The 26,969-nt window shown below is 38.1% G+C and overlaps 3 protein-coding genes across 4 annotated transcripts in view; 2 read left to right on the forward strand and 1 right to left on the reverse strand.

Moving 5' to 3' along the window:
• The first annotated feature begins 205 nt into the window (after positions 1-205).
• Positions 206-2,586, forward strand: LOC309486469 (glutathione S-transferase 3-like). The gene is made up of 6 exons (XM_082153793.1): positions 206-474; positions 713-764; positions 871-1,003; positions 1,120-1,258; positions 1,346-1,471; positions 2,121-2,586. Exons 1-6 carry the CDS (start codon positions 388-390, stop codon positions 2,247-2,249), a joined length of 666 nt encoding a protein of 221 aa, XP_082009919.1. The 5' UTR covers positions 206-387; the 3' UTR covers positions 2,250-2,586.
• On the reverse strand, positions 2,296-3,894 carry tmem14a (transmembrane protein 14A). 2 transcript variants are annotated; one of them, XM_082153801.1, is made up of 5 exons: positions 3,762-3,894; positions 3,559-3,640; positions 3,350-3,451; positions 3,177-3,264; positions 2,296-2,437 (listed from the first exon to the last, which is right to left on the reverse strand). In XM_082153801.1, exons 2-5 carry the CDS (start codon positions 3,632-3,634, stop codon positions 2,404-2,406), a joined length of 300 nt encoding a protein of 99 aa, XP_082009927.1. In that variant the 5' UTR covers positions 3,635-3,640; positions 3,762-3,894; the 3' UTR covers positions 2,296-2,403. The 2 variants fall into 2 exon arrangements, with proteins under 2 accessions (XP_082009927.1, XP_082009928.1); XM_082153802.1 differs by having other exon boundaries at positions 3,559-3,637; positions 3,762-3,893.
• A 2,707-nt stretch (positions 3,895-6,601) lies between these two features.
• Positions 6,602-26,969, forward strand: part of LOC309486447 (uncharacterized protein) — a 33,611-nt gene continuing 13,243 nt past the window's right edge. Inside the window, exons 1-12 of the mRNA XM_082153769.1 lie at positions 6,602-6,908; positions 7,372-7,442; positions 9,546-9,661; positions 17,453-17,578; positions 17,671-17,810; positions 17,912-17,996; positions 18,102-18,237; positions 19,026-19,219; positions 23,970-24,080; positions 24,172-24,311; positions 24,423-24,507; positions 24,613-24,769. Of these exons, the coding sequence (XP_082009895.1) occupies positions 7,376-7,442; positions 9,546-9,661; positions 17,453-17,578; positions 17,671-17,810; positions 17,912-17,996; positions 18,102-18,237; positions 19,026-19,219; positions 23,970-24,080; positions 24,172-24,311; positions 24,423-24,507; positions 24,613-24,769 (1,357 nt within the window). The 5' untranslated portion in view covers positions 6,602-6,908; positions 7,372-7,375. The remainder of the gene's footprint in view (positions 6,909-7,371; positions 7,443-9,545; positions 9,662-17,452; positions 17,579-17,670; positions 17,811-17,911; positions 17,997-18,101; positions 18,238-19,025; positions 19,220-23,969; positions 24,081-24,171; positions 24,312-24,422; positions 24,508-24,612; positions 24,770-26,969) is intronic.

The following is a 26,969-nucleotide window of genomic DNA, read 5'->3' on the forward strand; positions in this document are numbered from 1 at the left end:
ACAATAACTTTATATAGCCTACGGTGCACTTTCAGATTTAAAACTTTGCAGGATGTTTTCATTCACTTAAAGCTATGTTACACACTACATGAAAGGTCATTTTCAAAAATCCATAATAGGGGCCCTTTAAGACGCTGTGGAGACATTTACACGTCACATCGATGTCACGTGTCTTTACTGGATCTTTATTGAGATTTGTGAACTTTTCCCGAAATACCTGTATATGAAAGGGGCTTTAGTGTGAGTTTAAGTTTGTGCAATTTGTCCCGATGCAGCACCACCCCCACGAATTACACAACACTGAACAGTCCACATATAACAGCCTGTACACACCGCACACACAGCAGCAAAGCGTTCTGGACTGAAGTGTCGCTTTATTTTGTGAAAATGTCTGAGAAAGTTGTGTTGCATTACTTCAATGGAAGAGGGAAAATGGAGTCGATCCGATGGCTTTTGGCCACAGCTGGAGTCGAGGTTTGTTGCTCTGGAAAACTTTCCCACGTCTATGCAAAAACAAAATTTAGTTACAAAAAGTGGAGCGCGATTGACACTTTACATATAACCTTTTGCGAATGCTGTGTAATAAATGTAGTTTGTTTGCATATGACAATCACAAAACAGCTGCTTTAGAAACTGAATGTGTGCATTGTAACGTGATCTCGAGATCAATGCGTATTTTCGCCTTGACTTTATTTTGTTCATGTGTTCACAGTTTGAGGAGGTGTTTTTGACCAAGAGGGAGCAGTATTTAAAACTGCTGAATGGTAAGTTCAGTAAATTCCTCATCAGTCATCTCTTGTGGTTTTATGAATATATTACTGTATGATATTTTATATTAATATATTAATGTGATTCCTATGTTTATTGTAGATGGAGCCCTGATGTTTCAGCAGGTGCCTTTGGTTGAAATAGATGGGATGCAGCTTGTGCAGTCAAAGGCTATCCTGAATTACATCGCTGGAAAATACAACCTCTACGGAAAAGACCTTAAAGAACGGGCTTTGTAAATATCGACTTTTAATGCAAATTGTTCCGTAATTGTTATGAAACTAGATTGAAACAAGTTTCCTTGTTTTTCCACCACATCTAAGCAATTATCACTGTATTTTTGCCTTGAAGGATTGACATGTATTCAGAGGGCACCATCGATCTAATGGAGCTTATCATGATGTCTGCTTTTACACCTGAAAACAAGCAGAAAAGTCTCAGTAATATAGAGCAAAAGGCAAAAGAGCGCTTCCTTCCTGTGTATGAAAAGGTACTGATAGCTCTGACTATTCATTCCTCCCATTTTGAAGCATTTATTATCCACGAAATCATGTATTTTCTTACATTACTTTTTTAGGGTCTTGCAAACTCTCATTTCCTGGTGGGAAACCAGTTGAGCCGCGCTGACGTTCATCTTCTGGAAGCCTCTCTGATGCTGCAGGAGTTATTCCCTACAATACTGTCAACCTTTCCCAAAATCCAGGTGATCTGTTCCACGCTTTCCCACACAGACCATCAACCCCAACATTGGACTTAACATTACCATTTTTGGTCACACTTTATATTAAGTGTCTTTAACTACTATGTATTTGCATCAAAAAAGTAATGATTAGATACAGTGATCTTATTGTGTTAATGTATTGCACACTTGTGCTGATATTGATGTAGATACAGGTTAGATTAAGGGTGGGTGAAGAGGTCAACAGTGTAATTATATATGTCATTAATTACAGGTGTAATTAAATGCAGGTATTTTTAAATATAAGTACAACATACTGTAAAAACATGTATGTACACAATAAGTGCATTGCATCAAATGATTCATTAAAAGGTTAGCATATAGTAGTTAAAGACACTTCATATAAAGTGGGACCCGAAGTTTCGACATTAGTTTTAGTAAGCGTTGGCAGTCAAGCAGTCAGAATAGAGTGATGTTAAGTTTCATTAAACATTCAAATTTATATTTAACACAAATAAATACACACAGTACTGATTGTCAGATACACAGTAATAAGTTTAGTGAGTTGCCTGACCAATTCAGTCCATGAATCAAACAGATAATTCCTGTGATCTGTCTCTTTTTTTAGCAGCATGATTATTAATTTTATATAACTTTTTATTTGTTTTCGCAGGCGTTCCAGGAAAAAATGAAGGCCTTACCAAGAATCAGCAAATTCCTGCAGCCTGGCAGTGCAAGAAGGCCTCCGCCTGATGAGGCGTATGTGAAAACCGTGAAGGAGGTGTTGAGCCACCTCTTTTAAGTAGAAGATAACTAATTTACAAGCTTCTTTATTAAAACTGAGACGCTAACATGGACAGATTTATTTGGAATGTACAAGATACAATTATAATAATGTGAAATCAACATTGCAGCAGTTCAGTGCAAGTTGTCTGGAAGGTCCTCCTAGTGATCACTTAGAAGATCAGGATTCGGAAAACCATCAGGAGGCTGAAATAAGAACAAACCATCAGAATAAACTCTCAGACAGATCATCATCATCTGCACATGCCATTTTGATTTCACATGTATTTGCTCTAGTAATAATATTGATCTTAATTACTATGGAGCATATAAATAAAAGACAATATTCAATCAGTCTTCCTTGTGTTCATGTGGACAATAACAGTTTGGGGAAAACATGACTTGAAACATGGTATTTTCAACTAGATTTTTACTTCTTGCATAAATGTAAAAACAAAAAAGTAAAATGTAAAGTTCATACAGACACTGTAAAATGAAATTCCAGGACTTTTCAGGCACTACTTTTTGGGGGATTTCGGGGACTACAATCAGAGATTTCACTTATCAAACAATATCTTCATTATCTTTCCAATTCTAAAAAAGGTAAACAGATAAATGAACTATATACTAATAAAACTAAATGGCACAGATAAAGTGCAGCACATGCAATGCCTGTGGCGGCTTTAACCATTGAAAGGATACGAAAAAGATATCGATTTCCTTATTTAAACTGACATTTTCCCCCGTGAATGTATGATGGACCATGATTTTGCATGAAAATATTGTTTCACCAATGTCATATAGGCTATATTGTATTTCAATAATTCGAGACCTTTCATGAATAAAAGTTTTCAAGGGTTTTTCATTTTGATACTTCTGAACACAAGAATATAGTATATTTGTAACTGTGAAAAAGTTAACAATGCCACAACCTCACAAACTTTACCTCAGTCCTGCCATGATCCCTGCAGGCATTAATTTCCCAGACTTCCTGAATCTCATTCCCATCACAACTGTAAGTACGCCAGCAGACACTATACAAAAAAAAGCAATGAAAGAGAAAGTTCACAGCTGACATTTGCTGAGTGTTTCTAAAGCAGGGTGGATTGTTATACTTACTCAAAGAGGTCCAGTAATCCTGTGGATCATTTGATATTCGAAAGGCTCCATATGCAGACACACTTCCAAAGAAGAGTCCAGCGATTAATGACACCACACTTCCTGTAGAAGTCAAGCACTAGATCCAATATCTCTATATCTTCAATATTTAGCTGTACATGTTCAATTTGAAAGGTGCATGAAAACAACAACAACATCACAATTCATACCTTTTCTTTTATATCCCATAAATCCCCCCAGAGCAAGAGCTGCAGCATAAGCGAAGCCCCACCAGTCCACTGCCATCTTCTGCTAGAATAATGAGCATTCACAGATCATGCACCAGGACTGAATAATAACATCATTCAAGAACACATTGCAGATGAAATGAAGCTACATGACTAATCAAAAACATAGTCAGCGAAATCATTACCAAATATCGCGGGTAAACTGCAGGTATGTATGATTTAATAGCTGGAAATGAGTTGTGCAAGTGCTCTAGGGCAGCTGTGCTGATAAGCAGAGTCTAAAATCTATGCTGAAGTTCGTAACAAGGAACTGACGTCACGATGACGCGAGAACAGGGAAGTGAGTGTGAAACGCGAGCGCGCCAAATCAGACACCAGTGTATTTTAAACGACACATTAATCTTGGCAAAATTCTTTACATAAAAAGATAGATTTATCAAAATAAACTGTTCTCTTATGTACTATACTATACGCGCGCGCGCGCGCGTGTGTGTTTCCTTTAATGTAACGCTCGTGGCGCGCAGGTTAATTCTCAAATTAATATTTGGTTCCTAATCTAATCAAACAAGCGGTGTATCACCTCAGGAATGATCACCTCAAAAACTGTAAATGCATGCAGGTGCGAGTGGGCCAAACGGAGCTCATGATGATTTTTGAAGCACCTGCTGATATGCAAAGAAAACTCAAAATCACCATGAAATCAAAATAGACAATTCTTTTATTTATTATTATTATGGAATATTGCAGTATTTATTATGAATTATTTATCCGTGCACGTCATTGTTTTTTTATTCATGTGCCTCGAAATCTTGAATTAAAATAACTCCCCTCTTGAAGCATTGGAATAAGAAAGACGGTTAATTAATCTGTAATTAACATACACACGCAACATTTTTTAATTCAAATGTTATTTTTAATGTGATGACTAAAAACATTATTTGTTCATCCTTCTGAGATTGTCTTCATTTGTAAAACGGGATGTTTCAAGATGTAGGAAATTCAACATTTGATAGAAAACACTTTTATTTAAAATAAAAAGACATGAATTATAGAGCGTATTTAGGCCACGCCCACACCGGGGGGGAAAACAATCCAACCGTCTCCATTGACTTTGCATTGCGAGAGGCTGCCTCCTTGTCATTTATGACTTATAACAAAACAAAAAAACAATGTCTAAAAGCTGCTATGTGACAAGGTGTACAGCAAACAAGCTAAATAACCCAGAAATACATTTTTATAAGCTGTCGACCCCAAAAAACGGTTGTTTTAGGACATAAAAGTGGATAATTAAGACAGAGTGTAACTAGTTCTGGAACTACTCTGAGAACTACGCCCACTGGAACGCGACATGATATTGTAAAATGCTACAGCTTAGCTTACATAAATATAATATAATAAAACTGACATTTGGATATTTGACTTACCAGTGACAAAATGTTTACTGCACACGTAGACATACTGAGTGTCAGGATCCCTCAATTTCCCCATTCTTCCTGCTGATGCTTCACGTCTTATTGCCTGTATCCACTTTTGTCACTTTTGAACTCGCTGGCTTTTACAGTTCGGTAGCTTATAAAAATGTATTTCTGGGTTATTTAGCTTGTTTGCTGTACACCTTGTCACACAGCAGCTTTTAGGCATTTTTCTGTCTTTTGTTATACGTCATAAATGACAACGAGGCAGCCTCTCGCAATGCAAAGTCAATGGAGACGGTTGGATTGTCTCCCCCCCCCCCCCCCCCCGGTGGGCGTGGTCTTCAGATTATGACGCATTGCGCTGTCACTATAACCAGTAGATGGCGGCAGAGGAGCATTTATTGGCTCATATTAGCTATTTCCTGTAGCATTTCACACGTTTTTTTTTTGTTTTTGTTTTTGATAAATATATAAAAAAACATCACTATAAAATCACTACGTTTAAAAATAAATGTTGTCAAGGTGAAGTATGAAGTACTCACAAAGTCTCATGAAAAACAATAAAGCGAACACCGCGCTCTCCCTCCCTTTATAATCACTGAAGCTGTCAGTCAGTACAGCGCAAGCTCATGATTTCAGCACACTTGAGAAAACTCCTATTTTATTCAATAAATCTAACTAAAGTGCCCAATAAATCTTTAATTTACAGTGTTGATGCTTTTTTTCCACATGAAAGTGTGAAAACTGATGGTCAAATTGAATTTAGCTGAGGAACACTGAGGAATGGGTATTTTTATGTCATCTTACATTTGACTAATACTATCATATACATATCGCTAACTAAATTAATGCCAAGCTTGACTATTTAAGTGACTATATTCTGATTATAAACTACGTATTACACTAATTAATGCTGTTAAAGCTTCCTCAGGACATTGAAGATAACAACACACCAACAAGACGTGACATTTCACCGGAAGTTTTCCAGCTGGCTTATATTATTGCAGAAGTTCTTAAGAACGTTCCATATGGTCAATTAACATTGAAAATGCATGTCAACATTGAACAGAAATGCAGCAAAGCACTAAACCTATGTTTAGTAAGCCAAGAATGGGGGCAAACAATCAGTGATCACCATATTATACTCTTCTTTGGTCTGTTGTTGACTATGGATGTAGTAGTATATTTCCCCAATAATACCTCCTTGGTTATTTAGTCAACCTGACGTATAACGTTTTTCTTTTACATCCACTAAGAATAATGGACTTAAAGGGATGGTTCACCAAAAAAGAAAGAAAATGTTACTCACCATCATGTTTCTAAATCTAAATGAGTTTCTTCTTCTGTTGAACACAAAATTAGACATTTTAAAGAATGTTGTTAATCAAACAGTTGACGGTAGTTATTGACTTCCACAGTAGAAAAACAAATACTATAGAAGTGGCTGCTGTTAACTGTCTGGCTACTAACATTCTTCAGTAGACTGTAGTCTCATGAACATAGGTCTCATCCTGTATACAGACTGAAATCACTTCACACTCACTCGCGGGAGGGGGCGGTAAGCGCCTAAAGCTGGTGTGCGACCCGCCATTAAACCCTCAGAAGAAGAAGCCGTTCTGTTCCTATGGTTCTTCTTCCTTCACAAATATACACGAATCCCGCGGGGGGGTTGAAAGACTTTCATGACGACACAGCATTTACCAGTTCATTTACTTTATAACGCTTAAAATAAACGTTAGGTTGTTTTTTTATAACCTCAACCACTGGGTTACACATGTTGGGTCACCGCTGGGTTAATTTTACATTGTTGGGTTATTTTTAGTAACAACCCAGCTTTTGGGTTAAATACTGTTCCCGCTGCGACGGTTCGAATGTTAACGGTCGAGTGACAGTCAACAATATACATGAATGTAAAAGGTAAGTCATATCGTTTTATGATGTTTAACTCTTATAACATTAGGTATTGTGTATTGAGATGTTACATGTTGTATCATTAAGTTGTAAGTCAGTTGTTTTGTCCTCTATCGATTGTATTATCACAGTTAGCTCGCTAGCAGTAATAGAGTAATTAGTAAAAAAGACTAGCGAAACAATTTAGATGTACTTAACGTTAACAACAATAATGCCTGCTTACTTGTATGTCGAGAACTATAAGTAGGTCAATAAAGCATTCTGCCATATTTACTATATTCCGGACTGCTATTTTTTCCGTACTGATGCCACTACAATGTATATATTGTCATGCATGTAACGTTAACTGTATTAAAAAAATGTATAACAGAAGAGGAACAGCCTATTATAGTCATTGTACTTATAAAACTACGGCTGTTTTTGCATTTATAATGTGTTGTACTAAATGTGTAACTTACTTCTGTTTTAGAGAAATGGATTCCTATGTGAAGGAAAGACTTCAACAGTGGAACCTCTGCCATTTAATCGAAACATTTCAAGGTAAGCTATTTATATTAGTGATAAATGGGTCATGGACAAGTAAAGCTTAAAAAAAAGGTGTTTTAAAAAATATATTTTCAAAACCGATATAATGCATATTTTTGAGTCATGAATAGGGTTGGCAACTTATGGAAAGGAAAATAAGGGACAATCGTGGTTCTTTATAGGAAAATAAGGGGCGCTCAAAATATTTGTACTGCACCACACAGTTCATATCAATTTAGCATCTGCTGTTAAAATGTGTATAAAAGGTTCTCAGAGAAACACATTTGGGTCATTTCGTGGAAAAATCAAACAAACAAACAAACCCGGCTCAAATTTTAGTTTTTGTTAAAATATTCTGAAGAAAGACAAACGTAAACAAAGAAGAAAGCCAAAAATAGTACATGTGATGGATGTATATTTACTGAGTAATTTACAGTTTTGTAAAATGGGTCAAAATGACTATTTTCACCTGAGATTTGGAGTCAGATTACAGGGGGTTAAAATTACCTTAGAACTGCATCATTATTTTACTTTTACACAGAGATTGTCAGGTCTATTTAGCTAAATCGGTTGACTTTAGACATCTTTGTTTCATTATAGCTATGCTTATGCCAACGGTGAGATTTTAAAAGTGTTTTTTTTTTTGCCCAAAGTATGCATGCCTGCATCTCATATTAAAAATATCTTAATATCCTTTTAGATTCTAATTCTTAACACACTTTTCTTTTGGTTTCTTAATTTTTAAGGCCGAATATGGTTAAATATAATAGTCCCAATTCATAGGGATGTTAATGTGGCTCCATGAGTTAAGTAGTACATATTTTCAATGGTCGCACATTTTCTGAAGAAAAAATAATGTTGAAACTAGAAATGTATTCAATCAACACAATTGAACATTACTGAGTGCCATACATAGTATTTTTCCAAAGTGTATGTGCCTGTAACTCTAAAAGTAAGAAAGAAATCTTAATATCCTTCTATATTCTCATTCTTAATAAACTTTTCTTTTGTAATCTTCATTTTAAAGGCCCAGATGATTCAATCCCAGATATAATGTTGCTCCATGTTCAAATTGTTGAATTTGACCCATTTTCTGTATATAGCTACACCAACAGATATTACTGTATCATCAACCTCTATTCAAAACGATAAACATAAAAAAAAAAATTGTCAGGAAGGGACATAGATGGCATAAAATTTAAAAGCACAATACCTGAACATCTTTGAAATTACAGCAAAAAAAAAGAAGAAAAAAAAAGCATTTATATGGCACTTAAAATTTTTAACTAGGCCTAAATGTTTTTGCAACCATGTATGAATAAATGAAAAGTGCATACTCTCCAGATAAAGAGAACTTAGATGATTAGTATGGGCTGCTTTTGGTGCTTGAGATTTTATTGGTTATTTTGTGTTTCAATAACGAGGTCCAACCAAGTAGCCTTCGGTAGCTTACAAGTTACTTTAATGTACAATGTTTTTCTCTATTTAACATTAACTTACAATAGTGAAAGATTTTTGATAACGCCTTCCCTCAGATAGATTGTATGTTTTCTTGTGTTGCTGAATGTTGGACTCATGAACAATAATCACGTTGTTTGTAGTCGCCCAAACTGATTAGCCGGAATCAAAACGCGGACAGTCCCGCTGGCTGTGAAGCGGAGCGACGGCCGGTAGAGGATTCTGCTGGGTCTTAAAGGCTTCCGCGAACGTCTATGTTTGCAAATAAAACAAAGATTTGTCCAAAAAAAAGGTTAATTCTCAATTTAGAGCGTATGCCTGAAAATACGGGACAAACTGCGTTCCGTACGGCTTTCATACGGGACGCTTCATTGGTGCCTTAAATACGGGATAATTCGGTATTATACGGAACGGTTGGCAACCCTAGTCATGAACAATGTGTTTAATTTAAATAACAAAGTTAAATAACATTTCACTAAGGTAATTAAGATAACAAAACAAAAAGTATGTATTATTTAAATATACTAAAAATGATTTGAAACCAAATAGGTTTTATGGGATAAAGTGATATATGACATGCATTTATCAAATTATTTTAAAAGGGAAATAATGCACTAGGACACTAATGCACTGTTCTTTTTCTTGTTCATCTCAACACAGAGGAAGGAGTGGATGAGGAAAGTTTCAAGCTACTGGATGACGCCAGCATCGCCGCTCTAATTCCAAGAATTGGTTTCAGGGTTAAATTCAAGAAATATCATTCAGAACTTCTGGGAGTAAGTTCACACTCACTAAACGATGATTGCTTTTTTGATCACATGTTTCAAGTGCAGTCAGTCTGGGGGAAAAACAAAATAACTTTTTGCACATCCAAATTCCAAATTTGATGACATTAACCCTTTAGAACCTGAAGCTAAAATAGGTGTTTTTCACATAATTAGATTTTTTGACTGTAAAATTCTAAAACAATGTGCTATCCTCATGTGCAAGGTGTCCTCTTTTTCAGAAAAAGATAAGCTTTCAACAAATTACAGTTATTGACCATTATTGTGTGTGGTGAGTTTGTAAATATAATTTAAATAGCCCCAAAAAAAAAAAACGAGAATAAATTTACTGATTTTTATTTAGAAAAAAACCCCAGAAAAAAAAATCATGAACGAAAGAAACTAACACTTTAAAGTTGAAAAATGAACTATAATACATATATACACGTCTTTTTTGTGACATTGGGTTGCACAGTTTTCATTTAGGACATTTTTCTTCATACACGCACATGTACAAATGCACGCATTCATAGGCACACACACACACACACACACACACACATGCACACACTACATGCTTAGATACGTGAAAGAGAAACGGCCATCCGCCTCCCAAGTTTCATTAAAAATCATCCCAATCCCGTCTTCTGCTGTCTAACACTTCTTTCGCCATGTATTTGTTTGTTTCTTTTATTATTTTATGCAATCCAAAACACTCTAACCTGCCGCGCTCGTATCTCTCTGTTCAAATCCTTCCTTCCCGCACTGCTGTCATTTGCAGACGGAAAGCATGAAATTACCGTAATAAGCCGTATATTGGCGAAAAGCGCACGATGTCTACTGTCAGGAACTATGTGAATTATTTTGCAAACGGTTGAAGAGTTACAGTGACATGAATACAGCTTGGTTGGCTGTGTCGTCGACGACACATCCGGTTTTAAAGGGTTAACACGATGTTATAAAAATGCATAACATTCAATTTCTTATGGTCATAGAGGAGACACATATTAAAATTGGTCAAACAGCCATCATCCACAACTGATAATTTGCACAATCAACATATTCCAACACAGTCACCAATTAATTACACGGCAGGGTCCGAAATGAACTTTTTGGCTCTCCTGCCACGGGGACTGGTAGATCCACCAGCCAAGCATGTTTTTTACCGGCAAAAATAATAAACAGCCTTTTTTTGTCACATATACATTCATTTCAGTACATTTAATTGAGATAAGGTATTATGTTGAATACAAACATCAAAAATTGTCCAGAGCAAAATTTGAAATATATATATATAAAAAAAAAAAATTATATATTGATCTAGGGCTGGGCGATAAATCGATTTTATCGATTAACTCGAATGTGTAGTTTACGTCAATTTGTTTGGATGAAAATCGGTTTTCTCTTTAACATTCGCCGACGCTCGCCTCTGGGCTCCCGTAGCTCCGAATGGGCTCAGCCCTTCCCCCGCGCGTTTGGCATAGAGATACACAAACAACATGGCAAATTAACAAGACCGCGGCAGCACAAACACACCCGCCAAAAAACAACCGACAGTCTTACAAACATTTACAAACTCACCGTGAGACTCACGCAATCGTCACTTTTTAAACGCTCTCACGCCACACATCCATTTTCTCACGCAGAGAAAAGTCGCGAAGCAAAGAGGACACAGACACCGACAGAGAAGACAGAGAAGGTACTATTGCTATGAAACAAATTCTCAGCTCTCAGATTCTGTCGATTTAATTACGAAATTCAAACAATAAACACCGTTTTGGCGCTTGACAGATCGCTGACAGAGTTCAAGCGGCACGTGAACCGATCATCCGTTACTCTTTACTACTAGTTAATTGTATGCTAAATAAACACAAATGTTCAATAGGTCATTTGAAAGATACAGTTCAACTTACCGAAATGAAATAAAATCGATCGATCTGTGTTTTTCAACTGCGGAAAGAGGTCTATAATAACAGCTGGAGAATAATACGTCACGTAACATTACATTTACCTCTGGAAAGCCATTTAATGACCATAGCACGTTTGTTGGACTTTAAAATAATTGCTGTAGAGAGTAGTATTTTGCTAAATATGATAACTATATTACATATTTATTATATTTTTACCTATATCATTAAAATAATATTATAATGTTGTTATTATTAAACGTACAGTATGGAATTTTTCGCCACTAGGGGTCGCTAACCTATTTACAATAACAAAGGCGTAGTTTGATGACGCAACATTTGATAAGAATTATGGATCTTGTCGTCAACGTCAAGCCGACCGATCTAATCTATGGATCTAATAATGTTTATGGATGATGCTTTTATCATGACTGTGATATGAAGCAGTTCGGGATTGCTAAGAGACAGCTATCAGCTATCATATAAGGAATATGGACATTTCATTCTACCGAACTAACGTTACACGCGAGTGCAGAATTACTACTCACAGTCACAGGTCAGTTTATTAGACAAATTAAACTTGTGAGGTAACGCAGCGCTGTTTCACTTGGTCTAACATTACACTATCACACTAAACTGCATTTGAATGTGTTGAAATGTATGTGTTAGTTTGTCTGTATGAGACTAGCAGTAAGCTAGCTAGATCAACATTAGAATAACATACAGATCATATTCTAACATTTCATCATGTTGAGCTATATAACATTGATTAGTTTTATGTAAATGTGCTCACCTGTTTAATAAAGTACATGTAGAAGCGGTCGAAGTCTCGGACGTGGAGCTCTCGTTTATATACTGTCTATGGGAGCTCTCGGCATCTCGAAAACACCGCGCTGATATTGATTCTCGTTTTAGTTCTCCTTTTGAATCCAAAGTCTGCTTCCCATGGTCCATAATGGTCCATAATGTTTGAATGAAACAACAACAGCGTGCAAATAGACATTGCGAACTACCGTCAGTCGCTTTGGTTTCTATCAGAGGGCTCTGGTTCATAGCTCTGGTTGCCATGGCAGTACGAGCGGAAACCAGGGACAACGCGGATATGACGCCATTGACGGCGACAAAACGGAAATAAAGAAACGGGACGTTTCTCGAATTAAATTACAAATTTCTCCTGGTTTGAAAGTTGTTGGAAACAATCGGGATAATGTAAGTACACAACTAAAAACAATATATAACATAGATATAGTGATTTTTGCTATTTTTAAAGCAAAAAAGTTACATATTGTGGCTTTAAAAAAAACTTATTATATTTAATTTGAGATGTTATTTTTAACCTTTAATAATAATACCAGCTGACAGGGCTTTAAATTAGCATGTATCTACTGTACCTAGTATTTATCCAAAGGAATCAATATTGAATCAAGATCAGAATCAAATCACAAGAATTGAATTGAAATTGTGAAAGCAATAATAAAAACAGTAGCATACCAGTCATTGTACCATGTAAACATTGTGTTGTCACTAAACTTAATAAAATTATGTTTAGTTACCAAATGTTTTGACAATCACAATCCACCCATTTCATGTTATGTTACGTTATGTTACGTTACATTTTCACTGTTTACAAAGGCAGGGCCTGCCATATTGTCTTTTTGGCTTGTTGTTTCTGAGTGCACTTTAACCCCAAGGGGGAAATCCAAATCAAATCCCAGAAGGGAAAATCAAAACAAAATAAAAGTTAAAACTTGTTTTGAACCATTTCTTTGTCATCTGCAGATTGATTTTAAGTAGGGGAAGAAAAATAAATCAATTTAAATCGTAAATCGGATTTTTTGTGAAAAAATCGGGGATTTTTTTTTTAGGCCATATCGCCCAGCCCTATATTGATCAAAATGTAATCAACTTTATTTGTAAAGCTCTTATAGAAACTGTAGTTGACCAAAAGTGCTGTACAGAGTGCATTATCTTTAGCATACTGGCGACACACAGACTTCTCATCACGACAGCGTCAGAATCATATTGTCGCCAGCCTCTTGAAACTCCGTCATCTCCAAACCTCCATTTCTCATAAAACTTTTTTTTTTTTATGTAATCCGTCCCCCTTTTCGTCTGTGGGTTTTCGTTTCAAAGGTTGGCTCACTCCTGGTAAATGTCTCCACATAACAGCTAATAAGCAGCAGACCAGAAGTTAGCTACAGTACAAGCTAGCAACAGCCCATCTCTAATGCTCCAAGTCTCGCGGCACTGTTTACCTTACGGCCCCCGAGACAGCGCCGCGAGACTTGTGTGGCTAGCTAACCTCGTCCCCAGATTAGTCACTGCCAAACACAACAACTCCGAGCCATCATGCCAGATATTTTATAACATTACAAAATGCAGTTGTAATAAACATTTTATTACATTACTATTTTGGTATGAACATTCTCCCGCCAGTGTGGCGGATCGCCTTTTGAGATTTACTCGCCAAACGGAAAATCTACTCGCATGTGGCGCTCGGCGGGTGTTAATTTCGGACCCTGTTACAAGGTGAAGCAAACCGCTTCTTTGATCACTGATGTTGTAAATAGCTTGCTGACCATGACAAGTGCTCTTTTGCATCGACTTACTCACTCAGATCATCCTAATGTCAGTACCATAAACAATCAATCTGAGAGAGCAGCTGAACTACTACTAAAACAGGGTTTTTCATTTAGTCCGAGATTTTGCATTTCCATGTATTTCATGTCGAGTGTTTGGATGCAGTTACTGGCAGTGAGAGACAGATGGCAGTCCAGGACAGCTTTCAATATGTTCCACTGCAGCCTGTTCTTACAAATAAATGCTAGATTACTAGTGCCCTCGAATGACCAGCCACCTGTGTCCTAAACAACTCTCCATTCTGCTTGTCCTGTATGACACACAGGCACCAAATGATGCTGTGCTTTCTGCTGTGTACAGGCAGGTTGTTTAAGGGGAGACACCCCAGGTGAATAAGGGAAAAAATTTACTAATAGATATCAGCATGAAACTTCCCTAGTTGATTACTGACATTAAGACAAATATCTTTTGTATTACAATATTTTAGAATATTTATGTTTAAATATGAAAATGAGGTATTATCTCATTAGAAAAGGGCTAATTTACATATATTTCCAGAACAGAAATCTGAACATTGGATAAAGCCAGATTCAAAATTCTTGTTTCATTTTGTTGACATATTAGAGTCAAAGGTTTTTACAGAGGGGATTTTGGATATCTCTTTTTATCACTCCATTAATCAGAAAAGACTGTCAACAGCCAAAATCCCCAAAATTCAGTTTCTCCCCGTTTTTAGGTATAAAATGTTGTATAAATAAGAATCTGAATGATATATGAACAAACCCCTCTGTAAAAACCTTAAGAATATAGATAGGAATACAACTGGAGTGGAAAGTTTGGTTTACTTGTGCTGCTGAAGTGGAGATTTCTGGCTCAGAGTATGAGAAAAAACCCATTTTGAGAAAACGGCCTTTAAAGATTTGTATTGTAAAAATTCATACTTTTTGTATGTGACGATATTTGGATCCGACAGCATTGTACAGGAGAGAGAGAGCTTTCTAACTGTATATGTGATGACAGGGAGCAGACAGCGATCGCGGAGCAGCGGGATGATTTATGGCGCTTTTCCACTGCATGGTACGGCTCGGTACGGTTCGACTCGGCACGGAACGGTTCGGCTCGCTTCGCTTTTCCACTGCGTGGTACGACTCGGCTCGGTACGGCACGGTTCGGTTCGCTTTAGCTTGGTTGCTTTTCCACTGCAGTTAGTACGCTTCAAAGTGGGTGTGACTGACCGTTATAGTTGGCGTCTCTACTGCCATGACATCATCATATTAAATGCGAATTTTTCATTCCGTGTTTCCCCATCCACTCCTCGGCAACCAACGAGAGGAACGTCTGCACCTCGTCCACTGACCACGATTCATTTCTTTTTTGTAAGTTTATACTCTTTTTTTTTTTTTTGAAGCAAATACTTTTAAAACAGGCGCTACAGTGTTGGCTGTTGTCTACTGGCTATTTAAATCTAGCGGGTTTAGTGTCTCGTGTCGTAAATACAATGACGCTGGTAGTGATGATTCTGTCTGACCAATCAGTGATCTGCAGTGTTTTCACGTCACATTTTAGTATCGGTACGGTACGCTTGGAACCTCAACAGAGGTGGTACCATTTAAAGCGAGCCGAAGCGAGCCGTACCGTACCGTACCATGCAGTGGAAATGCGTCATAAGTGAGCTGTACTGAACCGAGCCGTACTGTACCATGCAGTGGAAAAGCGCCAAAGCGTGCCGTACCGAACCGAACCGTACCGTACCATGCAGTGGAAAAGCGCCATTAGAACGCCAACTTTTGTTGAATTTAGGAGAAATCTACTGACGCAAACAGACAAAGTGTAGTAAAATAAAGACCTAAATGTGTATTTCGGACTTTTTTTCACCACAAGTCTGCAAGAAGACATGTTATTGAAGACAAATAGTCCAAAATCTCAAAATTGACCAGTGAAAAAAAAAACTATGTTTTTGCCTGCTGTGTCTCGCCTTAAGAAGGAAACTGAGATATGTTGTTGTCCCTGAGCAAGTTTTGGAAGCACTTGGTTGTCTGTCAGTGAACTGTATGTTTTTCACCCGTTACATTAGGGGTGGGCGATATGATCAAAATCTTATATCAAAAATGTCATAATTATCACAATTTTCAATATAATAAAAAAAAAACTAGCCCTATACTAGCCTGAAAAAAAACTCTGCTTACTGAAGACAAGTGAACACTGATAACGAAAGAGCAAAGAAAACAAACTACAATAGAACATATTAGACGCATGAAAAGACATACCTGACAAACTTCAAGAACTAGAAATACTACATGAAAAGTAGTAGGTTAATCAAATGTATAAAAAACGGCATAGTCTTTACTGTGTAAATATATATTTATTCTTATTAAAGGAGCTGTATGTAAGAAATGTATTTCAATTAATCATAAAATGGCCCTGATATGTCACTAGACATTAAGAAATCATGTTCATTTCAAATACTTATATCACTGACAACAGTAGTCTGGCCAGGATATTGTCATTTAAAAAGTATAGTTGCAGCCCTCAACTGATGTTGATGTTGTCATCTTGTGTTTTGGCCTGATGCTCCACCCTCCACCTATCTACCAATCACGAAGTCAGTAGTGTTTCGGCATCCGGGTTGCCAGCTCTGCTCTAGTTACCACAGCTGCAGCTACAAACGTCCGTGCTGGATCCTGCAGCCTATCTAGCAACCTCGAGTCAGGGGGGAGGAGGAGGGGATACACCGCTCTACAGTCATTTGAAAGTGATTGCAGTACCAGTTTTGGCCACAATCTTACATATGGCTCCTTTAAAGTTACTAAAGTGATTCAGTCAACAGCAGCGAGACATTTTCTCTTTATTTTGTTTGATTAACATTAATAAACGACAGAAGGTAAATTTGGAAGCTGTCACTTTAAGACCGACTTCACGGATCCATTATACTCGTGTGTTTTCTTTCTCAACTGTTTACGTTCACTTAAGACTTAAATGACTGTATACTTGCAAATACATGGTCACTTTGACGCATATAAAGTATGTGTATTTAACTGTTCAAGCCCAATTTGGCGGCAAAAAGCACTTTGTCGCGCGTCTCTCAGACAGCGCTGGGAAACAGAGGGCGAGCGCATTTACTGAAATGAGTTCTCTTCCACTGCTAGTTGTGCTTAAGCGATTTAAAATTATCCGTTTTTAAACCACAATGCTTAAAAACGCATGCAAACGATAAGCTTTCATGACTGCGACAAATTCTGCATAGCTGCACTGAAGAATCTTCCTTTTATAGCTGATAATGTCTGATATTTACATTTCTTTTCCCCCTTTTAAACAGTCTCTGGGCAATAGCCCTGTCAACAATCAATCATGTCCCAGTCAGTCACCTATGAGGAATGACCCACCAACCCCAGCACAGATAGTACTGGAAAGCTGCCAAACAAGAACAAGCAACTCAACCTTTGTAATAGCACGTCTTTTGATACACTTGAACTTTAATTTTAGGCTGTTCTTTTATTATGTTTAAGAACAAATTGTATGTTTTTCTTTTCACAGGATATACGAGAAATACTGAGCAATTCTGGCGGATCAGCGTTATTAGCATCTTTAGACAGAGACGGGCACCTAAGCCTCAAGGAGCGATGTCAGATGGTGCGGTTGTTGGTTTCTCATTTGATGGAAAGGTTTGGGGAAAAGTGAGTAGAGGTATTATTAAATAATAAAATCACTTGACCAGTGGAGATGAATTAAAAAACTGGCCTATATGAATGTTTCATATGCATGTTTCTTTGTATAGCCCAACAGCTGAGGTCAAAAAGGAGATGGCTTTGGCAATAACTGCCCAGTTTCCTTGTCTGAAAAGCAATGAGGGATACGGATATGTAAGTTCTGCTGACACAATCTGATTAAAAGATAATCAAGGGCTGATAAAGAGAGTTAGTCCCCACTTTATTGTGACAGTGATTTATTTATATGTTTTGTTGCAGGAGGTATGGTATACACCTTGCCGTTATCGTCACCCTGCAACCGGGTATCTAGAAGAAAGACTCCGCAACGTGAGGAAACGTCTGAGGAAACAGCCATCCCAGAATTCCTCTTCCCAAACCAGTTTTCCACTGCCAGGTATGAACTAGGGATGGGTGATACAATAAAGCAAAGATACAAATAAAATAAACTGTTTTTCAGGTAGGTCTAACATTAGTTTTCAGGAACGTACATTGAATAAATTAATCAAATGTAAAATAGCATTGCATATTTGACTATAAATTAAAGATTAATCCTTATTAAAGTTACAAAAGCTATTCAATTAAGAGCAGTGAGTGATTTGATTTGATTTAGTTAACATTAAAAACATAGACAGCAGGAATTTTAGGTTGTTGTCACTTTAAGACATAATGCACTGATCCAGTACACTGATACTGTTACACATGTGTTGTCTTTCTCAGCTGTTTATGTTCACTTAAGACATACTTATGGTTTGCTAGGATACTCGCCAAGACTGGCATGTGGACACAATTTTTGTGTGAATTTGTTAAAGGTGTGTGTAAATTAAAAGTGTTATCTCCAGATGCTGCCACCTTCATTAGGCAAAGTTTACAGATTGCCTCATTAATGTTTGCAGGTTCCATATTAGCATTGGGTTTAAATCCAGAATATTGCCAAAGAGGCACTTTTACATTTAGCTTTGAAAACAAATCTTTCACCATCGTCTTGTCAATCAGCTCGCCTCACTCTCATCATGTGATAAATGAAATCTGACTCCTGCTGCTGATCTGTGATTCCGACTCTCACTCTCATTCGGCTCTTTTTTTCTTTCTCTGTTATCTTGCATTAATAAGCCTCCACTATCTTTCCTGCTTGTGGTTGCCATATGTTCATGATTTTATTTTAATGTGTTTTAACTTCATTAGAGTCAGAGTTGTCTTCGACTGACATTCACACAATGCTTGAGTGGCTGAAGAACAATAGAGGCCCTCACAGCCAAGCCATGGAGTTCATGGGACAAACGGCACCTCATCGAGCTGCATGGATTCGATCCTCTGGAACGGAAACCATAGAAGAAATCAATGGAGAATATCCCAAACTTCATGACTTTCCTGGAATGGTGAGTATAATGATGTGCAGGATAGGGAATTTTCTGATGGGTTTTAGTCTAGATTTAAACTTACAGAGTGTGTCTGCTTCCCGAACAGTGCTAGGAAGACTATTCCAAAGTTTAGGTGCTAAATAGGAAAAGGATCTACCAGTCTGCAGTTGGTTTTGATATTCTAGGTATTATAAACTGGACAGAATTTTGAGGACTATAAACGTGAAGCCTATTATGCCCCTTTTCACAAGATGTAAAATAAGTCTCTGATGTACCCAGAGTGTGTATGTGAAGTTTAAGCTCAAAATACCCAACAGATCACTTTTTACAGCATGTTTAAATTGTCACTTTTTGGGCCTGAGAAAAACGCACCGTTTTAGTGTGTCCCCTTTAAATGCAAATAAGCTGCTGCTGCCAGCACAGGGGGCGGAGCCTCACGAGCTCGCACTCAGGCCACATCCACACGAAGCCAGAGCTTTCCCTATCCGATTTTTTTTTTTTTTTTTCAAAAAAAAAATTCCGTAAACACTGCGTCATCTCAAGAAATATCTGCGAAATAAACCACTGAAACCGACTCAAAACGATGTAGTATACATGCCAGACCAGTATGTGGCGCTGTAATTCTGCCACAGACATACACTAAAAATGGAGAAGAAGACTTGGAGCTCGCGCATAAACCTTGCGTGCTGTATACAAAAATAATATTAGGCACAGTAGCTTCTTTTTTTCTTTTCTTTTTTCTTTTTTAATCAAGAACTTTGTTGAACATTATGAAAAACAATACATGTAGTTGCTGTGACTTAACGGTGTCTGACTAGTTGACACTTGGTGTGATGACATCATCGTTTCACAAAATATACGGATTGGCCGTACACACGAAAATGCAAGGGTGGCGAAAACGCCGGATCCGTGTGGACGAAACACCAATACGATAAAAAATGTATACGTATACAGCGAAACGCGTCTCCGTGTGGACGGGCCCTCAGTGTCAGAACAATCTCGTCTTACGGAAAGATGATAATATCAAAAGTCGGACCATAATGCCTACAGAGTAGTGCTGTATGGAGATGGAACAGGTATAGTTTAGTTTAATTACGGTTATAACCTATTTGTCATTGCTTGTATCCACTATTAATACAAGCCTGCAGTAGAACCCCATCCAAATGATGGCCAAAAATATACTGATGAGTTTAATAAAGTTTATTGTACATCACACAAAAGATGAAGCGTCAGTTTTACTCCAGAAAATCACCGTTAGAGCTCAGTAAACACAGTATAAGAAGTGCATAAGTACATAAATTCGGAAGAGTTGAGGGAGCATTTTCTTCGAATACAAAATGAATCCACCGCGTCATCAGCAGCTGCCTCAGATTTCAGGAGTAAATAGAGAGAGAGCTATGTGAATTAATACATCCAGCCACACAACACCTTCAACGCTTGGGAGACATTCTCGTCAGTGCAGCAGCTGTGAACTCGATCAGGGCGGGTCTATGTTAAAACGGCAGTGTCTGTCAACACTCGTGGGCTGTTGTGACGTCACACCGGCCCCATGGCTGAAACAGGTCGTTGGGAGACACTGCTTATGATTTATGGGGATAAAAAAAAAAGGAGTGAGTGGATTTTTATCACTATAGGGTGGTTGTGTACTAGGGGTGTAAGAAAAAATCGATACACTTGAGTATCGCAATATTTTATTTTGCAATACTGTATCGATTTTCAAAAATGCTATATCGATTTTTTTTTTTTTTTTTTTTTACGTCCAAAAATATTCATGGTAAGACCGTAAGACAGTGGTTCACGTTTATGTTGTTTAAATCCCTACCACTAGATAGCTATGCTGAGACGCACCACTAGTGTCCTCGCCAGGCTCGCCTATAACGGTGCGTGTCCACTGGACATTTTAGGATTGACAGCGGACCGGAGAAAGCTTTGAGAGCGACCGAGAGCGTCAAAAAGTTGGGCAGTTCTCGACTTTATACAAATATCAAGCGAAAAACGCAGTCGGCAGCCAATTGCTGTGAGGTTCGGGATGTGACGTCTGTCTTGAGAGTTTAAACATATGCAGATTGTGCCAGAGTTTATGCTGGATTTAGTGCGTAAATCATTTTGTTTACAAATTAGACGTTGTGCAGTTGTTATATATATGTTAAATATTTCATTTTGGATGTGTTTATCGTGATTATATTGGCTGGTTTTATAAAAGTTTATACAATTGAAAGGATATCTTTGCTTGGTGCATTTGGAAACAAAGCTTGTCTATTTCTAAATGTAATCGCGTGCATCGTTCACACCAAACGCGAATAGAGCGTCAGGCGCGAGTGATTTCAATGTTAAGTCAATGCAAAGACTCGTTTACGCGCGTCTGGAGGTCTTGCAGCACGAGTGAGTCGTTTAGCGCGGTGCGGTTCGCCTCATTCGCGCGTCCAGTTCTTTTAAAATCTTTTATCACATAAAACTTGATTTCAATATATGACACATTCATTTTGTTCACTTTCATCCACTTTCATTCATTTTCGTCCAGTTCACGTTGTTGTTTTGTATTGTGACAGGGGCTATGTACCTATTTTCTTTTGAGCATATAAAAATTTGCTCACTAAGAACCTGTGAACCACAATCCCAAACTGGCTGTTTGATTTTCTGTGTACTTTTATGCACATCATGTCTTTTTTTAATATATTTTACTTAAAAAAAAATCCCAATATATCGCCTTATGCACAGTATAGAAATATATTGCAATATATTGAATCGTGACCCATGTATCGTGAAACGTATCGTATCGCCAGATTCTTGCCAATACACAGCCCTATTGTGTACACACACTGCCAACACACATTTATGTCCAAACATAAATTGCATAATAGGTCCTCTTTAAGAGCTCACTCAAGTACTGGGGAGCTAAACCATTTAGTGCTTTGTAAGTAATTTGAAAGTTTTCAAAATGTATACGGTGTTTAATTGGGAGTCAATGCAGTGTTGACAGAACCGGGCTATTATGGTCATACTTCCTGGTTCTAGTAAGAACTCGAGCTGTTGCGTTTTGGACCAGCTGGAGTTTGTTTATTATGCGTGCCGGGCAACCACCCATAATAGCATTACAATAATCTAGCCTTGAGGTCATGAACGCATGAACTGACTTTTCTGCATTTGTCACTGAGAGCATATGACGTATTTTTAAGATGGAAGAATGTGGTTTTACAGATGCTAGAAATGTGGCTTTCAAATGAAAGATTGGTATCAAAGAGCACACCCAGGTTCCTAACCGACGACGAAGACTTGACAGAGCAGCCATCAAGTATTAGACAGTAAGGGTGTCACGAAATTAATGCTCAATCTCGATTATCGGATCAAAAAATGGAATCGTCGATGCTGCCACGCCCCATATGTCACGTCAGCTCGGCTTGCCTGTAATAGGTAAATCTCCTTTTCTCGAGATTTTTGAAGCCTTTATTTTAAAACGCATTGCAGCTGCACAGCGAGAGCATCATAGCTCGTCTGAGCGAGCTGATTGGCTGTGCTGCGGCAACTGCACGAACCTATGGCAAGTAGGAGCGCTTGGCGCCCTGCCAACCTCGAGTGCGCCAATTTGGACGCGGCTGAAGTGTATAAATTCAGAGAAAACTCGCCAAAGGACTTTAGGTTTAAATCGACTGAAGTGAAGTACCTGATATGAGCGAAATAGCACGGCAAGGCAACGCAGTACTCGTTCCCTTCTCTCTAAGGGAACCGAGGTTACGCAAGTAACCAAGTACGTTCCCTTACGAGAACGTTCTCTCGTACTGCGCTGCAAAGGCTGTGGGAACCCAATTTAAAACGCCGTGCTATTCGCCTGTGACTGCTCTGAGGAGTCCATGGAGCCCCAGGACTATAATAGGTAATAGGTTATATTGTTTAAGTTTCCAATTGACTGAAGATATAAGTTATTGTTACATTATGTTGTTAATAAACGTTTTAAATTTGACAATCTAGTGTGTAGAATTGAAAATGTAATCGAATCGAGGATTTGGCGAATCGTGACACCCTTATTAGACAGTATTCTAGGGTATTACAAAAAGGTTTTTGGTCCAATCATTAGAAACTCTGTTTTTTCAGAATTAAGTAGCAGGAAATGACTAGTCATCCAATTTTTTACATCAGCAGCTAATTTTGTGAATTGGTAAGTTTCGTTGGGCACGAAGAAATAGAGAGCTGAGTATCATCAGCGTAACAGTGAAAGCTAATGCCATGTTTCCTAATGATATCTCCCAAGGGTAGCATGTACAGCAACGGTCTTAGTACTGAGCCTTGAGGTACTCCATACTGAACTTGTGATTGATATGATATGCTGGAAGATACCAAGAAGAGGTTTATATCCCATCTTGGGTCAAGGTTAATGGCACAGTATATAGGCCAGGGATGACTGTTTTTATGCTCTGCACTACAGAGAGAGATACTCCATTTTGTTGTATTAAGAAAAAAACACTGTTAATGACAAAGTGAAGCTAATAATCCAGAGATGGGTAACAATTCGTTTCAATAATTACTTTGCCTACAGTATGTTGTTGTTCCTGACCAGGTTTTATAAGCACTTAGTGTCAGTGAACTGTATGTTCTCACACATTAGACACTATGGCTAGAGTAGGGTAAGAAAATACAGATGTTTGAGAATAGGAAAGGGTGAGACTAATTCTGCATAGCTGCACTGAAGAATCTTCATTACAGCTACACATCGTTGTCATTGCATTGCTGATAATGTCTGATGTTTACTTTATTTTTTATTGTTTTTAAACAGTCTCTGGGCAATAGCCCTGTCAACAATCAATCACCTATGAGGAATGACCCACCAACCCCAGCACAGATAGTACTGGAAAGCTGCCAAACAAGAACAAGCAACTCAACCTTTGTAATAGCACGTCTTTTGATACACTTGAACTTAAATTTTGGTAATTGTTTTATTATATTTCAGAACAAATTGAATGTTTTTCTTTTCACAGGATATACGAGAAATACTGAGCAATTCTGGAGGATCAGCAATAATATCATCTTTAGACCGAGACAGGCACCTAAGCCTCAAGGAGCGACGTCAGATGGTGCGGTTGTTGGTTTCTCATTTAATGAAAAGGTTTGGGGAAACGTGAGTAGAACTATTAAATGATAAAATCACTTGACCAGTGGAGATGATTTAATAAACTTGCCTATATGAACAATTCAAATGCTTGTTTGCATTGCATGTTTCTTTGTATAGCCCAACAGCTGAGGTCAAAAAGGAGATGGCTTTGGCAATAACTGCCCAGTTTCCTTGTCTGAAAAGCAATGAGGGATACGGATATGTAAGTTCTGCTGACACAATCTGATTAAAAGATAATCAAGGGCTGATAAAGAGAATTAGTCCCCACTTTATTGTGACAGTGATTTATTTATACGTTTTGTTGCAGGAGGTATGGTATACACCTTGCCGTTATCGTCACCCTGCAACCGGGTATCTAGAAGAAAGACTCCGCAACGTGAGGAAACGTCTGAGAGGCCAGAAACAGCACAGCAATCCACAGCCATCCCAGAATTCCTCTTCCCGACCCAGCTTTCCACTGCCAGGTTCGTGCTAGAGATGGGTGTTTATATGCAAAGGGTTTCAATGTGCACAGAGAATGCTATACGTTAGCTGTTTAGACAATTTGCACGGCATAAAACTCTCTCTAATATTACTGTAAAATAAAAGGGATAGTTACATTTACATTTATGCACTTGGCAGACGCTTTTATCCAAAGCGACTTACATTGCATTTCAAGGTACACGTTTACATGCTTATCAGTTCTTGCTTTCCCTGGGAATCGAACCCATGACCATGGCGTTGCAAGCGCCAGCGCTCCACTGTTTGAGCTACAGGAAAGCTTAATTGTTCACCCAACATTAACTGTCATAATGTCTATCTCCTATGCCATTCCAACTCAGTGTTATTTCATGTCTTTAGTAGGGCTGCATCTAACGATTATTTTTGTTGTCGATTAATCTATAGATTATTTCTTCGATTAGTCGACTAATCTAACGATTATTTTTCCGATTAATCTAATGATTATTTTTGGGATTAGCTGATTTATGCATTGGCAAACTTTCCAATAAAAAATAAGTACAACAATATATCAGCTGTATTTTGAAGAGGGTAGTGCATCTGTATATTATTTTAACATGAAATCTATAAATGATGACCAAAAAAAATTTGTATTTCAGAAAGGGTAATTGTCATTTTATTATGAAATATGCGAACAGGAAGCATTTTTAACTTTATTTTTAACTAATGGTACTATTTCATAAAATGTAAGATACACAGGCCTATTTAGGAAATGTGTTTACTATAGTCTGTTATTAATTACCGTAGTGGGAGTATGATTTACTCAATTAACTTGTCCGAAAATGCACTTGTGTTTATCTGCAAAAAGGTTCACATACACTAGATTGCAGCCTAGGCTACTGTTAAATATAATGTTAGTCGTTTGTTTTTTAAAGTCTACATTAGAGACCTGCGCGGGACGGATTTCTCCCTTAATAATTCCTAAAAAGCTGACATCTCAGTTCATCGCGATCTCACAAATCTCTGTTATTATAAATGAAACTGGCTGCACAATGAATCTGTCATAATATCTACACTTTGTTTGCTATAATCAGATGATTTGCCAGTATGCAGAATTCAGCACTGAACAAAGTGTCCATTTTGAGCGGTGAGGGGATTCTATCTTAAATGCATCTGATTGGCGTTCAAAAAAATCAACACATATGTCTGTGATTGGCTACATTGTTCAGCGCTGCAAACATGTTATAAATAGATTGAGACTCTGGCCTGTAAATCGTTTCTATTTTGTTTTAGTTGTTCTTGTTGCTTTTGTGCAACAGATGAATGACAATTTATTCGTTTTTAGATGTTCAATTTATAGATAATTCTATTTTGCGGGAGTCCCGCGAATCGTTTTATTCTCCCGCAACCAGCACACACACACGAGTGCATTACCGCCCGCGCCCGGCCATCCGATCTACATACCCGCGCCCGCACTCGGCCATCAGATCTACATTCCCGTGCCCGCACTCGGCCATCAGATCTACATTCCCGCGCCTGCACTCGGCCATCAGATCTACATTCCCGCGCCCGCACTCGGTCATCAGATCTACATTCCCGCGCCCGCACTCAGCCATCAGATCTATATTCCCGCGCCGCACTCGGCCATCAGATCTACATTCCCGTGCCCGCACTCGGCCATCAGATCTACATTCCCGCGCCTGCACTCGGCCATCAGATCTACATTCCCGCGCCCGCACTCGGTCATCAGATCTACATTCCCGCGCCCGCACTCAGCCATCAGATCTATATTCCCGCGCCGCACTCGGCCATCAGATCGTGGGTCCCGCGGGAGTGCAGGTCTCTAGTCTCAGGGATTAAAGTTCTCCGTCGCTACGACGGATTTCCGTTAGTTGCAGCAAGTCTATGACGGATTTCCGTCAATTGCAGGGTTCCAGTCTGTCCTTAATGTCTTAAATTCACTTTTCATAATTTTAAGGCCGTAAATAGGCGTTCATTTCTCAAATAGTGTAATAAATGTCTTAATTTTAGTTTGAATAGGTCTTAAATTAAGGAAAGACGAGGTGTATTCACCCTTTTGAGGGGGATGTGATTAAAGCCTGGAGTGGAGCAAAAGCACGTTCCTCTCTCCACTCTAAGCATTCTGTAATCACTTCGCTCAGGATCCACTCCGGGTTTTCAATTAATTTAAATTATGCGACATGGAATTAGACCATATCGCATATA

Source organism: Leuciscus leuciscus (genome assembly GCF_965113295.1).
Source record: "Leuciscus leuciscus genome assembly, chromosome: 22".
Taxonomy (NCBI): Eukaryota; Metazoa; Chordata; class Actinopteri; order Cypriniformes; family Leuciscidae; genus Leuciscus; species Leuciscus leuciscus.

Coding starts and splice junctions, on each gene's coding strand:
- LOC309486469 (XM_082153793.1), top strand. CDS start 388: ATGTCTGAGAAAGTTGTGTTGCATTACTTCAATGGAAGAGGGAAAATG. Junction 1,004..1,119: donor GACCTTAAAGAACGGGCTTT/GTAAATATCGAC, acceptor TTTGCCTTGAAG/GATTGACATGTATTCAGAGG. Junction 1,259..1,345: donor TCCTTCCTGTGTATGAAAAG/GTACTGATAGCT, acceptor TTACTTTTTTAG/GGTCTTGCAAACTCTCATTT.
- tmem14a (XM_082153801.1), bottom strand. CDS start 3,634: ATGGCAGTGGACTGGTGGGGCTTCGCTTATGCTGCAGCTCTTGCTCTG. Junction 3,452..3,558: donor TATGGGATATAAAAGAAAAG/GTATGAATTGTG, acceptor TGACTTCTACAG/GAAGTGTGGTGTCATTAATC. Junction 3,265..3,349: donor GGATTACTGGACCTCTTTGA/GTAAGTATAACA, acceptor TTTTTTGTATAG/TGTCTGCTGGCGTACTTACA.